Below are 17,830 nucleotides of genomic sequence, written 5' to 3' on the forward strand. Positions count from 1 at the left end.
GATAATCATATTTTAAAGCTGTTTTTTTTTTTGCAAGAATCACAAGTAAATGAATCTGAACATAAATATTTTTCGAAGTTATGTACTTTTTAAGGCATGGATTGTACCACAGAATAAAGGCAAGGGCAGAAGTGGAATTAAATTTTTGGAGGTTGGGAGGGTGGCTTAATGGCTAAGGTGTTTGCCTTACAAACAGAAGGTGCAGGGTTGTTGGGAGGGTGGCTTAATGGCTGAAGTGTTTGCCTTACAAACACAAGGTGCAGGGTTTGAGTCTCACAAGGGATAATTGGCTAGGCTTAAAATGGCTCACAAGGGCAGTTAGCTTAGTACTAACCTATGAACTATGAAAGTAAACTATTCAGCATGTACGTTTGCCTGGTTTTCCACGCAGGCTAGTTGTCCACAAGGGTATGCTTTCTGGGCTTATAAACACTATAATCTTCATATACTTTTCTTCTCCTTAACTAAGAAGCTTGTGGAGATGTAATTACTTTGTAGTGCATGGAGCGTGGTGATTACACTCCAATATTCTGAGAAAGACAAACTGGTTAAGCGATAGAGTGGTGTGAGACCTTAACAAATGTTAAGCACCCTCTTCTTAAATTGTTAAGGTCAGGTGTAGTGGCAGGCAGTAAAATCTGCCAGCACTCACCAGCAAATGATACAGGCTGAAATAAAAGATTTGTTTCTGCCTACTGTCCATACCAGTAACGTGTTTCTAAGTTTCTCTAATGAACACAGAAAGTTGTTAGAATAACAGTATGTCTTAGCAGGGTCTATATTATGCTGTTGAAAAACCTTAACATAGAACACCACTCCGTCAACACGTATTCAGCGAAATTAACTTCTGTGATTCACTGAATACGTAAAGGGCAAACAAATACTTCCACGGAAGGGTTGGGAGGGTGGCCTAAGGGTTAAGGTGTTCACCTTACAAACACAAGGTGCAGGGTTTGAGTCTCACAAGGACTGCAACCCAATGGACCTAAATCTATCTCAACCGAACAAGCCCCCTGCACCCCCACAGCCCCCCAAATGTATATATGTATATATATATATATATATATATATATATATATATATGAACTCCAAGATCACCATACCTTGGAGAAAAGGGAATATTCCAGGAAATGCCCATCTTAGACTTAGTTTATGTAAGTCTTTTTATCAACAATTCAGTGTCCGTGTTTCAGGACTCACTCTAGTGGGTCCCAGCATTTCAAATGGTTACCAGCCAAGGCTGGCTTACCACTTGACCTCTAAGCAAACGAAATCTGGACAAAGCCAAGAATAATGAGGGGACAAAGGCCCAAAATGAATGACATATTTTAAATATTGGATGGCGCAGTGGTGCAACGGTAGCTTTGTTGCCTCACAGCAAGAGGTTCTCTGATTCGATTCTCCAGTAGAGTGCCTTCTGTGTGGAGCCTGAATGTCCTCCCTGCATTCGTGTGGGTTTCCTCTAGGTGATCCGGTTTCCTCCCACGTTTTAAAGACATGTGTCTGGAGTGTTTCTCCCCAGGCCTCCTCTGAAAATTGGTTTTGTTCTAAGTTGGACTTTCACAGTAAACAAATGTTAAATAAATAAATAAAATAATAAATAAATCTCGCTCTTTCAAATGTAGAAAGTAACTAGAATATCAGGTTTTGCATTAGCATGCATTTTCTGAAGGATATGAAGGATATGAAGCCTGGACTCAAATATATGTCATTATTTAATGACTAATCCTTAATGGTTTGCATGAAAATCATACATTTTATGAGGAATAAAAAATATAAGACAAAAATCTTGGGAATTTTGAAAAAATCTGGAATGCTGAGAAGTATGTAGTCCAAGAATGGTGGAAATGAACAACAACTGCTTATTCGTCTGATTTAATAAAGCGTGAGTCACCAAACTGCTATTACTAACTCTCATTTAGCTACTTAATCTAGAACCTGGCATTAGTAGTATATAACAATGAGACTGTGCTGAATAAAGCTGTCAGTGATACTCTTTTTTAATTATTATGCAGCCCAGGTATTAAAGTGCTTTAGTTTGAATCATAAAAAGGAATTTAGTGACTTACAATTTCATTGAGAGGAGGTTTTCAAAAGCAGTGTCAGTAAACATAATTTTACCACTGACCTTCAATAATGATCTCCTGCCAGTCCACGTTTGACCCACAAGTTTACTTAAAGTTGCTTGATGTTCTCTTTTTCCTCCTTGCAATGAACTGCCTTATCTTTGCACCAGCCGGCCCTCATACCTTCATCTATTTGTGTACATACTTGTATCCACTTAACAATTTCTTCTTTTCTTCAATGTCTAAAAGGGCTCTGTGTGTTTCCTCTTCCAGTCTGAATCTTCTCTAAAAGGCATAGCTCAACAGGGCTCTTTTCTACAACATTTCTATGCACTTTCTGACTCAGCATCATGGAGTACAAAGTATGTTTCTGAGTTCATGTCTTCTAGAAGGTTCATCTGAAATAATTTAAATAGCTGTATAATAAAAAAAAATCTCCTCTTCTAGCTTAATTATAGCAGCCGCAGGCAGAAAAGCATCCATCTACTTGAATTCCACTGACTCAAAGCCGTGGACTCAAATAGCTGTAAACGCAAATACAGCTTGAATAGGTGCTCACACCTGAACATGGGTATAGAGACTCAGCTAGAGCAACAGTTAGATACAACCAGCTACACACTGAGAAACAGTAACTGTGGAAGGGAAATGGGGATGGGAATTTAGGTTTAGGGGAGAGGGGGATTTTAGGTTAATGTAGAGGATCAAAAGGTTAGGATTAGGCAGGGGAATTTTAGGTTTAGGGAGCGATCGAGACATTAAGGTTAGGGAAGAGAGGGGGATTTTAGGATTATGGAGCAAACAGAGGGATCAGAAGGTTAGGGATAGAGAGGGGGGTTTAGGATTTTGGAGTGAGTGGAAGTTTGCAGAAGGTAAGGGTTAGGAGCTGGAGGGGGATTTTAAGTTCAAGGAGAAATTGAAAGGTAGTGGAGGTTTATGGTTAGGAAGAGGAAGGAGATTGTAGATTTAGAGAGTGATCAGGAGATTAGGGTTGGGGAGGAAGGACTTTAGCTTAAGGGGACAAAAAAGAGGATTAGATCATTAGGGTTTTGGAGGGGAGGGGGATTTACAGACTGATCAGACATTTAGGCTTAGGGAACTGGTGAGAGTGTTTACCGTTAGGGTCAGGGTTCTGACAGGAATAGTTAGCCTTTGCTAACTTTAAGGGAATTCAGTCAGTGAGAGTTAAAATACTTGACATCATGAGCAATTGGCAGCAGATAAGTGTATCACGAGCTGGTGGTATGCAAGCACTTGTTGTATACCCCATATACTCCCTATTCAGTACTGGTTATATTAGCTTATTCCAGTAATACGCAATTCAGTTCACATGTGAATTAGCCACTCATTAATTCAAGATACTCATTTGTCTAATTTATAGATCGTACTAGGCTGTACAAAGGCCTTTAATTAAACTGAATTTCTTTCAAACATAAATTCCAGTCTTTGTAGTCAAAATGTTAGCCAGATATGGAGAAAATGCATTAAAAACTGTCAAGTGTGCATCTCATAGATGAAAATGAATGTATGTCAATCTGGGTGACTAAACATAGCAGGACAGCAAAGAACCTTTAGAGATGGGAAAAAGAAGAGGGTGCCATTAATGGGTATATGTACGTACAGTAGAAATAGTGTTGACTCAAGTCCTTGGCTATGCTGACCTTAAAATATATCAGGGTAGTCATGAGACTTTGACTGAAAATATTAAATATATTATTTATAAAGTTATTCATCCAGTAGGTCGCATAATCTATAGCCGGATTCTGTAAAAGCAATACATTTATTTTGTTGCATATTGATAGGTGAACTGGTGATCCTCCAAACTGTCCAGTGTGTATGTGTGTGTGTGTGTGTGTGTGTGTGTGTGTGTGTGTGTGTGTGTGTGTGTGTGTGTGTGTGTGTATGTGGTAGACTGTCATCTTCTTCAGGATGGGTTCTTTATTATATGCCCATTGTTTGCCAGTCTAGGCACACACTCACTAGTGACCCTAAATAGTATAAGGTAGGTACTGGAAAATGAAGTATGACTTTTGCCACATTTCTGATATTTAACTTCCTTGGCTTTCTAGTATGCTTGCAAGCACTTTCAAAGCGTATTGATTTAGGGATGGTCTGTTTTTGCTAGTTATCAATGTTCCTACAACTTTGAAACAGTAACAATGACAATGATCAAAATGTTCAATAAACAAGCACGATATAAAAATCAAGATGAATTTATTCTGAAAAGATGCTTCAGATGAAATTATACAAACAAAGCTCTCATTTAAATACACAAATTGGCGGGATCATCAAGCAATTAATCATTGATAAAATTCAGTTAAAGTGCTAGCTTCACTACATAACAAATCAATTTCCTTAGATAAAATGGTTAATAAACATAATCATGTTACCCTTCTGTTATTAACCACCAACCAAGGGACTATCATTGATGTTTAAATATTATAAATATATTTAAAAAACCCCAAACTTATGATAATAATGATAAAACTATTCTAGATAACTCAAAGAATGTATATAAACAATGTACATATAAAACATATGCATAGGAAGTTTCCAAGAACATGTATACACATTGCATTTACTACAACTTTAGTAACATATTATGTATATCATGATGGTGCTTTAGTGTGTTTTATTTTATTTGCATTTCAGAGTACTTTTTTAAATGACAAATATATTTGCAGATGGAGCGATTTACAGTTATTGCATAAAGATTTTTATTTTTCGTTAAAAAATACGTTTCTATGTTTTATACATATTATTTTTTAGTTTTGTATATTTTCCTGTAATTCCTATTTTGCTGGAGTGCTATATTTGCTTTGGAGAAGTATAAGTTGAATGTGGTAGCTATACTGTTGTGGTGCTCTGTCAGCATGTTCTTCTACATTGTTAATGTGAAAAACATCCATTTTCTTGTAGTCAGATTTGTGTTAGTGATTATTTTGTATATTCTTTTTCATTTTTAGATTCTGGGCTTTTGCTAATAATGGTGTAATCAGCTGGGGCTAACCATCTAATTATAAAGCCAGCTCCCTGATAATCTAGTTTTGGGTGTTCTAGCACTGAATTATCAGTGCAGCGATTACATCACATTCAATGATTACTGTTCTATTTATTACATCATAGGCAGCTGCTTTATTACAAACCACTCCTATGGTAATATAATGAATAATAATGAGTAGATTGTTTCAAGAACAAAACTGACTACTGCCCATTATGGGGTTAGACTTCTACAATAAATGGCACATAATTTTTCATTCGCAGCATCTCTCTACATCTGCATGCATCAGCCATCTTATTGTTTCTTGGTGGAGATGAATAGCTGTAACCCGAAAAAGCCCTCAGCACAAAAGCTGATCAAAACTTTACTACCTACAGTACAGTACAATAAATTAAAAGAACAGTGACTCTTTTCCTAATGCTTAGATTTTTTTTGGTGCTAATGCATGGAATTTGACAAATCACACCCAGTTACCAGTCATCAGCAAACTTATTTAGTCACAGTCCCTTGACATCTGCTTTAATTTCTGAGAAACAGATGCTGTACAGTACGGATTCAGGACAGAGCCTTGTACTCCTCTGGTTAGAGGAAGTATCCCCTACTTTAACAGTATGGATTCTGTCAGAGAACCAATTAGCTATCCAGTCAGCTATATATGGGTTTAGATTAAGATGGGAGAGTTTTTCTATGCTACTAGCATAGTGGACGGTATAAACAGCCTTGTTGATGTGAAGGTAAGCAGTATGGACTCTCAAGCTCTAACCTGCATGCAATCCTTTAGTGACCCTTTCAAAGAAATTGGATAGATTTGGTAGGTACAGCCTACCTATTACAATCTAAATTGCTTTAGGTGCAATATTTGTAGGTAACATGTGTCATTGTTCATCAGCTCAGCAATTTTGCACTCCCTGACTTTAACAAATGATACTTCTAAAGCTACCAGGGCTATAATTTCTGGGGTTTGTTGTGGGTGCCTTCATTATATTATGTTACCACTATAGTCATGATTCAAAGACATAAACCACAGAGAGACTTAAGTTGTAAGAGGTTTAAGAAAGGTTTGATTAGATAGTGCTTGGCTCTTTCTAACAGACAGACAGATATGTTATCAAGTTCCACGGAGTTAGTATTTTTGGTTCTGGACAGTGTAAGTATAGCCTAGCCCAAGGTGATTTTAGAAGGGATAGCATGGTTAGTGGGTGGACACTTTGGAAATATACTTAATACAGTAACAGGTATAACTTCTACATTTCCTTTCTGCTTTCACTCTTTGACATCTATGTTAATAGTTTTTAATCAGTGAGCAGTGAATGAGTTTTATACTTCTCTCTCCTTTTTACATTCATTAAAGTATCACATGTTTAAAACTGAAAGTAATTTTCCCTTGCAGTTTGCATCGAAGCAGTTTTAAATTCAGATGTAATGCTGTATTTTCTGTACTGTTTTCATGACATTATATATTAGTGCTAATTCCCTGATAAAATGTAACTATAGCTCAGACAGATACAGAAACCCAATTGTTTCATATTTCTGGTCAAAATTCTGATTTCTTTTTTGACAAGAGAGTTTCCTGATTGCTGCACACAAGAATAATAAAGCTGAAGTAAGTCACTCCTTTAATGAAAATGTATACATAATTTATAAACATATTCCAAGGTATACACAAGCATCTGTTTTAAAAGTTGGATCGATGATAAAATTGTAGACAACATCAGAAAATATTATTTGTGGGATTTAGACAATCATTTAGAATCAAAATTTCCAATCTCTACTTTCATCTCAGCTGTTTAAACTAGTGTTATGAATATTGCTTAAAATTTAAATCAGATACGTTAAGCTAATTGAGTTGACATTTGCTCTCTGTGTTTCTGGACAGTAAAACATTTTATCTGTCTTGCAGGTTTTATTGGCTGGCAAATTTGAATACTGCAGTTGTCTGTGTTGGAATTGCATATATTCAGCAGTCTGTGGCAAAGAACCTGGGGTTTCTAATTCCGTTCACCTCTGTCTTCTTAGCTATGGTCACAATTCATATGGTATGCAGCAATCTCATTTACAAGCCAAAGAAAAGTAAGAAGCCTATACCTATTTATAAAAACTGAAAAAAGTAGTTTTACGAATGTTTCTGCTTTTTTGTTTTATCTGAAAGAATAACAACAAATAAATATATAGGAATGAAATAAGAAAGATGCATTCAAATTATTTCTGGCACATATGGATATGACAAGAGTTCTAGAAAAATCAAATGTAAGTGCATTATGTGGGTGATATGGTCACAAAATAACTCAGAACTTGTACACCTCTGTACCTTTTATAATCAACAATAAAATGACTAAACATTTGCTTAAAGGGACACTTGCTCTACTTGAAGTCCAGTATCAATACATATACAGAAGCCTCAGTCCATAAAGTAAAATATACATGTAGCAGAGAAGTCCTTTCCTTTACAGGTCTGCAGAAATTGACAGTGAATGACTCCAATAACTGACAGTTTTGTGGCTGTCAGCTGATTGACAGTACAAGACATAACATCTATCAGTGATCATAAAAAAAATAAAACATTCACCTGCCATGGAGCAATGCTCCCCATAGCCCCTATAAGTTAGAAGGGTGTCCCAACACTGCTCATTTATATAGTCAACTCTGAATCAGTTCAAGCTGAGATAAGGGAAACTTTTTCTCATTGCTGCAAGCTGGTTCAACAAACTGATATCTCAAGCATGCAGCATCACACACGTGGTCATCAACAGCTGTCAAGTTCCTATTGAGAGAAAACAGCAGGGCTAGCTATCTCAACAGATAGAACCCTGACTGTGCCCAAGGTGACTAGGGTAACATTAGAGGCCTGGGTGTTGGTGGAAATGGATGGGATGGAGTCAGAATGCATGTTATTTGTGGGCTCACCCATCTCAGAGAACTTCAATGAACTCCCCTTGAGGTAAGGCAAGATTCTGCAGTTTTTGTAACTTTGGTCATAGGAAGGGCAGGTCTGCTAAAAGGTACACATGCACTCTAGATGCAAACTGTAGATATGCACAAGTGTACATGTGCCTTGGGTCCAGTACAGCTGGCAGTACACAATGCTTTCTGGTTGACAGAAGTAGTGACAGCAGTATTTAAAAATCTCCAAACTGTTTGATAATCTCAATCTGCATGCTGAATATGGTATTTATAAGTGCTATTTTGGGTGATTGCAAATGCATTGTAATATAAGGAGTTTGGCCTTCCCACAAGGATTAACTTTGTATCAGTGCAGTCAACTAAAAGCAGAGCGGTAAGGAAAACATACAACATTCTCTTTGTAGGCAAGTGCCACGTTATCTGTCTTTATTTTGAAACAAAGTAGTTTAATATGCTGCTATCCAACACAAACACAAAACCTGGACTTGAAAAAAAACACAACGGAGCCACAGCAGTTGGACTGCAAAGAAGGAATACAAATGCTGTGGCTCCGTTGTGTTTTTTTTTTTTTTTCTAATATGCTGATATCCTGTGCTGAGATGCTTGATTTTAGTTGTGCTATCAAAGCAAAAATGTTACAATTTCTGTGTTGCATACATAACATCCACCTTTTTTGGAGCTTACTGGTTCTGTTGAATGGATTATATGTAAGATTATCAGTTCATTGAATTCTATCAAGCTCATACCAACATCTCCTCCTTGTTTGTTTGTTTTTTGTTTTGTTTTGTTTTTTTCTTTAAGTCCTTTTTTTCAAACTTTGTATAGCGTCATCAGTTGTATGACTAATCACATGGAGGTATTATAAATACTAATGACTTTCTCCCTTTCTGCTTTAAAGTATCTGATATGAATGTTAAACACGTGCTTAATGGATTTACATCTTATTGTAGCAGTATACATTGCTTTAGTTAAAATTATGTTAGGCCTGTCAATACTTCACCACAGCAGGCTGGCCACTTTATAGGTCAAAATATTGGTATTCAGTTGTAGATTCCATGTCTTTGAGGAAAAATCATCCTCTAGGCTTTCTGTTAATGTATGTGCACTGACTTTATTTCTTTTAGTTTACTCTCAAATTATTATACACAAGACCAGTGATACAGTTAGTCCTGAGGGTGGTCAGAACTGGTTTACTTTTTTCCATTAAATGGGATCAGTATTAAATAAATTAAACATAAAAGGCTATAACATTTGTGGGTTGATTTCTACATGCCCTCAGATGATACTCTAAATCAGAAGAATTCTTACTGGGAGCATGCATAATGGTTTGCACAGTATGCATAGAAAATTTACCTTAGGTGGTACTCTGGGTGATATATATGACTTGGTGTAGTTTCACAGAAAGGTACCTTATTTTCATAGTACTGGATGGCCAGGAACTGGGTAAATAGTTTCATGGGGAATAAAATACCCACAGGAATCAAGAAAAAGTCTACTAATCACCACCGATTTACAATCCCCCTACCTTATCTGTTCCTTACTCCCACCCTCTCCCACAACTATCTGGTCTATATCATTTCTATCTTTCCACCCCTTTATGCATGTGACTCCCTCTCTTTCAACCGCATACTACATATCAGTTTCATTTTCCTAAGGATTCTATGGATTCACTTCATTGATTCTGTACCTTGTACACTAATTTCTCAGTTACTCACTTATATTCATTCATCACTTCCTTTTTACGGTATGTGTTTTAAACTTCCAGTTTAATAGCTTTTACCCTAATGAGCTGTTGGTCCCTGTTTCTTGAGCACCACTGAATCAGATACCACTTGTTATCTTTGAAGGTACATATTGAAATTCAGAAATGATTCCATACACTCTTTAATTATTTAATTTTGACCATATTTAACTCCTGCTATAATTACTGCTTTTGTGTTTATACTGATAATTAATAGACTTCAATTTTATATCTACTACTGTTTTAAATTTCATTGTATATCTACTACTATTATTAATTTATTATTTTCATACTAATGGTCATAGGTTGGCATTGTAAATCTGTTTTTCCATAGATTTTAATCTGCATATATGAATTACCAAAGTTCTGATTTATCTGTCGTGGTATTGCATCTTTACATACTATGTAGATACATTATATCTGTTTGTTGATAAATTATATCTGTATGTTATTTTACCTCCGTATAGTTTTAGCTGTAATGTCATGGATCATGGCTCGAAAGATCCCACTGATCTGTCTACCCATCCATTTAATAAACGTACAGGGAATGCATTAACACACTTAATAGTCCCAGTGAGTAAGCATACATGATGGCTACAGATAGGTATAATGGGAAATGTGAAACTAGGATGTTGTAGCACACACAGACCAATCATCTCCATCTATCAGTGTTCTGATCGATTCATGTTTGGCTATACCTAATCCGGGATTAACAGCAATGGTAAAGTCTGTAGTTAAAGTGCAGAAATATCAGCAGAAAGACAATATCTATACACAAGCATTAAAAACTATTCTTGTAATAAAAAAAAATCTTAAGTCAGTAAATAGAAGCCATGGTTGACCAGAATTCTGTTATCTGAATGAAAAAAGTATACAGGTTCATCTTTCTTAACAGTTTACGCATTTTCAGTCTGAGCACAGAAGCAAAACATAGCCATGGACTTTACCTGCTGTGTATCTTCTTACAGTTCTGATTTAATTTAGGAGATTGAATGGCAAATGTAAGCAAACGTGCACAAAGGCAGTAATGTTAGTTCCTAAACACCTCAAACTCCCTCCATCATCTCTGTCTGTCTTTCTTTCTCCCTGTCTGCAATCCACCGCACTGAATTCTGCCTCAAGTAAAAAAAAAAAAACAAAGTTAAGACTCATTATTATGATGACAAAAAAATTAATATAATAGTTTGTTACTGTACAATCATCCTTAAAAGTAATGATTTTTTTGTGTTTCTCAGTGTGATATGGTAGAGTTTATTTATATGATAAACTTTCAGTGGACTTGCATGCATATTCATCACCACGCTGCTTATAAAAGACAGCCTCATTACATATACATATGCTATAAGTGAATTCAGAGGGTGCACAGAGAATTTTTATCAGCTGTCAGTTTTGTTTTGGAGAGAATAGAAACATTCCACAAAACTGGCAGGCTTGTTAAGGAGGATGACCAGATCTGATCTAAATCTGACCGTCCATATATCACAAGGAAAATCATTTTTCCTTTCATAATCCCACAATCCTAGCTGATCATTCCACTCCTTCAAAGAGTGCACATATCAGAATTATAATTGCTGTGCTGGATTTATTTGTATGCCATGGAAGTGACAGATCTGCAGCATTTATGAGAGTGGCCGAGGCAAGTTTTTTTTTTTAGGTCTTTCTGACGTGATCAGTGTTTTGTAACAACATATACCCCATGGTGGTGTTGAAGTGGTTTTGCTTCATAAAGCTTTACATTAAATTGGTAGTTCATAACTATAATGCAGTCCTGTACATTACATATGGGAGTTGTGGCATAATGGCCCAATTTCAAAACTGTGCAGATGCAGTGTTGACCAGTAATGGTGGTTTAGAGGTGGAGAACTGACTGATATTCTACAGGTAATGAACTCTGATTGTTATTGTTAGTAAGGATCAATGTGGCAGTGTGATGCGATAGCAAAGTTTTACCTATTTGTGCACAACTTTTGAGGCTATGAGGCATTCTGGGTAATTTCAAACAAGGTTAAAAAGGTCACCAAATGGAGCATTTATTTATTTATTTATTTATTTATTTATTTATTATTTGTCTTTGTTGACCTGGAAAATCTGAGTGGGAAGAGCCTATTTTCAGTGGAGGTCTGAGGAGAAAGGTTCCAGCATATACATTTAAGACACTCATGGCAAAACAAAAGTTTTGCAAGGATGCATTACACGGATAGCACTTAAAACATCCAGATACAAACAGGTAATTGTTCTGCAGTGACATTATGCAAAGCTAAAACAGGTATTTCTTCTGTGGTGATATTACACATGATATTAAATTATGTATAAAGCATTTAGTATATAAACAGTTCATGTGCAATGTATGTGACAAGCAGACATTAGATATGACTTATAAGACATGGGTAAGGAGGGTTACAGTATAGATGTTAGGAATAAATAAAGTTGAGGTAAGGAGTATGAAACATTAGTCAGTAGATAGTTAAATCTAGAAAAGGGAGAGAGATATTTTAAAACTGATGAGTTAAAGATAGTATGTTTGTGTGTGTGGGGGGGTAAGAATACCAGTGTACATAGTGACACAGAACCTGGTTCTAAGATAGTAGTGGAGAGTATTTGAAGAAGATAAATAAAGTGGGAAGGTCAGAAAGAATTTCAAATGTAAAGTGGGGATGAAGGTAGGAAGGAAACTGAGGAAGAGTTGTAGAAAGCTTTGTTGTATAGAAGAAGATAGAGGTTATAATGGCTGACAAAGGAAAATGGAGTTATCCAGGTGAAGAGAATGTACACAGCCACTTGTTTTGGTAAGGGCTTGACGGCGTAAAGTTTCTTGGTCTGTTTTACTTATTTTGGGATTGTGTTCCAGAGTTTCAATATGGAATGGAAGTACAGTGAATCACCTGCTGAGTTATTAGACTTTGTTATGATCACTAAGAGCTGTTTGGTTGAGTGAAGGCCTTTACCTGGAGTGTAGGTACTGCAGGGTATCTTTTAGTGCTGTACATTTTTCTGGTGCATGTGTAAGATTGTGTACAATAATAAGTTGTGAGCCTCTTAAACAGCCGGGTAGCTCAAGCCAGTTTACTTGTTTTAGGACGCTGCACTGATGTGTCCCATATGTAAAGTTGTCAGCAAATGTGGCTACTTTATTGTAACAGATGGAGAATATAGCTTTAAGTGTAGCATTTAGGTTAGTTAGAACAGGTAAGACATATAGTAGGGATGGAAGAAGGTAGGTAGATGATAGTGTCTGTCTTGCATCACCTGTGAGGTAGTGTTTTCTCACTAGAACCCCCCCCCCCTCATAACTCTTCACCACTCAGTCTGGGTACCTGATACATACTTTGTGACTCCAACATGAGTTCTTCTCTTGTCATGGTCCACATTTTGCCCCTTATTGCCTTTGGAAGGCATACCTGTAGCACAGCATAATTTGGCCAAAGGGGGTTGAAGGGGCATTGTCTGCCTTAGACCCCTAGTTAGGGCCTTACTTCTCAGTGGGACCTAAACTTTCATTTCCTCCCCACAGAAGGCAGTCATCTGCTGCCAGCTCCTCTCCTCATTCACTAGGTCTGCTGGACCTGCCTTAGTCTCCACCAGCCTCAACCTGACCCACATTCAATCGAGGTGCATGAGGATGCTGGCATAGTGTCATACTGCTACGGGGGGGAGGGGAGTGTATCATATCCCTTTCCACCATGCGGCAGCTTGAGCTCTGTAATTGCTGCTTTTGGGAGGTATATACTCACTTCTGCACAAGTGCAACCTCTCAACAAAGTAGCATACTGCTTACGCATGGAGCATGTCAGGCTCTTAATACTTCTGTTACAATGAACCTAGGGTACCTCCCACCCCCAGTATGAATGAGTCAGTGTTGGCTTCTCATTCCCTTTCTCTCCTGTGTGGCCCCTCCTAGGTCCTTACTTCTAGCTGAACACAAGTCATCTGGGGAACAGAGAGTGTTTTATCCCTCTCTGCCATGGGGCCACCAATGGCAGCTAAACTTTATGCTTAAAATGTTGGAACTTTCTTCTCGTTGAGCCTGTCTAATGTCTTTCTGCTAATTTAATTTTTTTAGAGTACAGTTTTTCTAGTGCATGTCACTTCTACAAAAATTAATGAGACCCACATGTACACATATAAAGAATACATTCTTTTCACAGAAGTCCTTCTGTCATAACCAGTCTCAAATCCCTGCCTATCATGATTACAATTTTTTTCTCCGATACTATATTCCTGTACCTGTATTCCTTTATGAACATTAACATCTAAAGTGTAAGATTTCCATGCAGATGCACTAACAACTCTGGTATCATCTTCTCACAAATAGACTCTGGAAACATGAGAATGCTTCTTTTTAGCTAAAGATAAACCTATCTGTTGCTCGACTATATCTCTGAATAATTAGTACAATGATTTATCTCCTGTTATCAGAATTATGCAAAAAGAGTTTTTATAATTTACATAGTCATTCCACTAAGAAATTCTTCTCTGCATTCCTCAACAACATGTCATTAGCAAATATCTGAAAAGCTCCCTCTGAGAAATGTTAGGCAAGTAACTGTGAGTCCTGTAACTTTGAGAAATAAAGTATGATTGTAAATGAAAGGCAATGAATGTCAAACTTGTTATATTGCAACCCAAGCCTGATTGGGGTGGATGTACCTCTAGTGCTCCCTGATGCTTACATATATTGAATGCACGACTGCTGTGTCTCCATGTAAGGGGAATATATCAAAGTACCACAAGCTTGAACTTAGCATACATTCTCCAGTCACTCAAATAGTCTCCGAATTGTAAAGACTGCAATACCAGTCCACCAAATTTCAACAGACATCCCCATCATTTGAATTGCTGCCATCAGGATGTACCTTCAACAAACACTAGTATCTGTATCTGTCACTTTGTGGTAGAGCTAATGTGGAGTCTTGCAAACTTTATTGACATGCTGGTACTTTATTGCTTAATTTCCTTCACTCCTCCATGATGACCTTCATGTTTCACTGCTGCAGTCATTACATTTGGGTTATCTGCTTGCAGTTAGCCCTCAGCTGGCCTGATTATCAAAGTCTTGGGTCCCGCGTCGGTTGCTGTCTCCTCTTCCATGATGTCAGGTAGTCAGGGGTATAAAGCATGCAGCTGACACCATTACATCAGTCTTTCTTGCCGTGCGGTGCCTGAAGCAGAAGCAGTTCACAAGTGCCGGTTGGCCGACTCCTGAAATTTTCATTTTTGAGTTTCAGAACCAAAGTCTTCAAAAAAGCTAAGTACCCCATTGGAGATCCTTTTTCTTGCTCAAAACCGATGTCAGTAAAAGTTAACAATTGTGTTACTTGTGGAAAGCAAATACCTCATAAAGGTTTTCATTCGTATTGCATTCCTTCCTTAGGCCCAAACCACGATGTCCCTCGCTGTCGGTTTTGTGCCTTATTCAATCCTCGAACTATTCGTCGTCGGTTCATTTTTGCATCAAACTATTTCGGTACTCGGTTTAATTATCCTGAAATGGCTTCGGTAAGCCATCTGACTACCGCCAGTTCGCCGGTACTCAGTGAGGTGCTATCACAGACCCTGATACCCGTTACTTCAGATAAGCAGGCCTCTACTGAGACCCATTCGGAGTCCGGTATGCCGAGAAATGCTTCTTCAACTATGGAACCTGCGGATTTCTCTTCCTAGGATGGGTCCGGAGCCGCTGTGCAGGCACCGGCTTACAAGGGTGTATTCAGGCCTACTGACATGCATATCAAACCAACGCCATCTTCTTTTTCAAGGCCTAAAACTTGATCCATGCCTAGAAAACTGATGTCCAAACTGCATGGTCAGGCCCATATGCCTAAAAAACAAATGATAAGAATGGCTGAAGACCTTATTACTCTAATTAGGGGAAGCCAGCCTTCCCCCTCCAAGAGACCCAGAACTGATTTTCCTTCTGATTCTTCTGATCAGGATTCTGAAATTTCTAAAAAGTTCAGTCGGAGGTAGAAACCACAACCACACAAAATTTATTTAAAATAGATATTAACACCAGCTGTAACTCAATAAAAACGTTTTCGTCGGAGAAAGCTCTCTGACTTCTTCAGATAATACAGGTGTAACTCTAAAAACCATTTAAATACTAGTCACATGAGTTGTTAAATAGGTTAATTGATGAGCAATCATCTATTAAAGCAACAAGGTATAATATATGCATGGGTTGTATTATAGACAAAATAATTCGACTGCCATACCAACATAAAACAATACAAAGAATAAAAGTTGGTTGGTAATGTGTAAAAGGCAATAGTACTTAACATAATTATTTAATGTATAAAAACAATAAATAATAAACCCCAAACTAGCAAATTAATTAAAAGTGTTTCAAACTGAATAGGTCATAAACTTATATATTATATAGATGTTTATATAAATATACCTAATATACCATAAAAATATTTTATGTATAAAAAACATATATTGTTGCCATGCTCATATAAAGGATATCCAGTGTATACATCATAACTATTTAGAATAAACGTTAGTAAAAAATAGACATTGGAAAAAAAGAGCAACATAAAGAGCCTGTATACATATATAGTATGTGAACTTCACAACTTTGCTGCTCTTAGCTTGAGAAGAGGGACAATAGATATATTGTCATTCAATCCTGGAGTCCTGTTGGCTTCCAATATTATTTGCCAATAGGTCTCTCTGTACTCCAATTTAGTTTCCCAAGGGCCACCCCTGGCTTCCCTAAGGAGGGTTTCCAAAACAAAAAATGAAAACTTTGCTCAGTTGCATACTAAAGTGTGTTTATATAGAGCATTTGTTTTTGGATTTCATACATATGCTCATATATTCTACGTCTTAGGTGTCTCTCAGCCTTTCCGACGTAGAACCCCTCACTCATCTGACACATAGCAATGTATACTAGCCCTTGTGTATTACAATTGAAGTAAGAGGATGTTGTAATCCATCTATTCCTAGCTGAAATTAATATTTTCTCAGTTTGTGAAATGCTATTACATTGTGAACAGACCCCGCACTTGAATGTGCCCTTGCATTGGTTGGAAAATCCATTAACCAACCCTCCATGTTCAAATACGGTTTTAATGTTGCTACCCTTCCAAAAAACAGTTTTCACTGGCTTCCCTTTAAGGTTAGGGAGATCGGTAAAATCACTAAAATTCTCCCATTCTTTTTCTACTATATTTCTGATAATGCCAGCATTAACGCTGTAATCTGTAACGAAGGCTCTTTGTAACCCTACTGATGTTTTTTGAACATTACTAGAACCCATTGAAGGATATATATTCCCAGTACCTAGAATGGGTTTATATTTGTTGTTCCTACATTCCCTAACCTCATTCTGTATGTTGGTGATGAAATCATCTGGGTATCCTCTTTCCTGGAACATTTTGGTTAATTTTTGGCACTCTAAGATGTAATCGTGTTCATCAGATGTCATTCGGGATGCCTGAATGAATTGCCCCTTGATTATCCCCTTCTTTTGATATAGGGGATGGGAACTAGTGTACTGGATATAGGTATTGGAAAAGGTAGGCTTCCTATATATAGTGGATTTGAAGCCTGTTTCATCAACATTTAAGGACACGTCCAAATAGTTGACTTGCTGTGTTGTAATCTGATGGGTTAAGGTAAAAAAGTCAAATATATCATAAAATCATGTAGTTGCCCTTGGGTCCCTGTCCAAAAAATGCAGATGTCATCCAAAAATCTAGTGTATAGGTTCTGAAATTTCTGTTTCTTCTGATGACCAGGATTTGCCTTTATCTACCTATGAGGATTCTGATACAGTGGACTCCATTCCCTCTGCTTCCCCTCCAGAAAATTTCACTTTTGGTGAAACTTTGCACACTCTTAGGGAAAATTTCCACTGGGAAAGCCAAGATTACTCTGACTCCAAAAAGAGGCTTAGATAATTCTTACTCCTACCTCAACACAGGCCTTTAGCTATCCCTCCTGTACTGGACATTGTAGATGATGCCTTCTTGGAATCTAGCCTGGCCCCAGACACTTTACCTCCAGCTCCCAGGAAACCTGACAGGTATTAGAGAGTACCTGACTCTCACAAGTTCCTCTTTACTGTGGACCTAGAGACCATTTCACAGGGACCCAAAGGCATTAAGGCTACTACTGCCA

The 17,830-nt window shown here is 37.3% G+C and overlaps 1 protein-coding gene across 1 annotated transcript in view; it reads left to right on the forward strand.

Annotated features, from left to right (window-relative positions):
• The window catches only part of SLC15A5 (solute carrier family 15 member 5), a 313,596-nt gene that overhangs the window by 33,765 nt on the left and 262,001 nt on the right, over positions 1–17,830 (forward strand). The window contains exon 3 of the mRNA XM_044088238.1: positions 6,965–7,134. Within this exon, the coding sequence (XP_043944173.1) occupies positions 6,965–7,134 (170 nt within the window). The remainder of the gene's footprint in view (positions 1–6,964; positions 7,135–17,830) is intronic.

This window comes from Protopterus annectens, chromosome 11.part0 (genome assembly GCF_019279795.1).
Source record: "Protopterus annectens isolate FY-2018-M chromosome 11.part0, PAN1.0, whole genome shotgun sequence".
NCBI classification, from domain to species: domain Eukaryota; kingdom Metazoa; phylum Chordata; order Ceratodontiformes; family Protopteridae; genus Protopterus; species Protopterus annectens.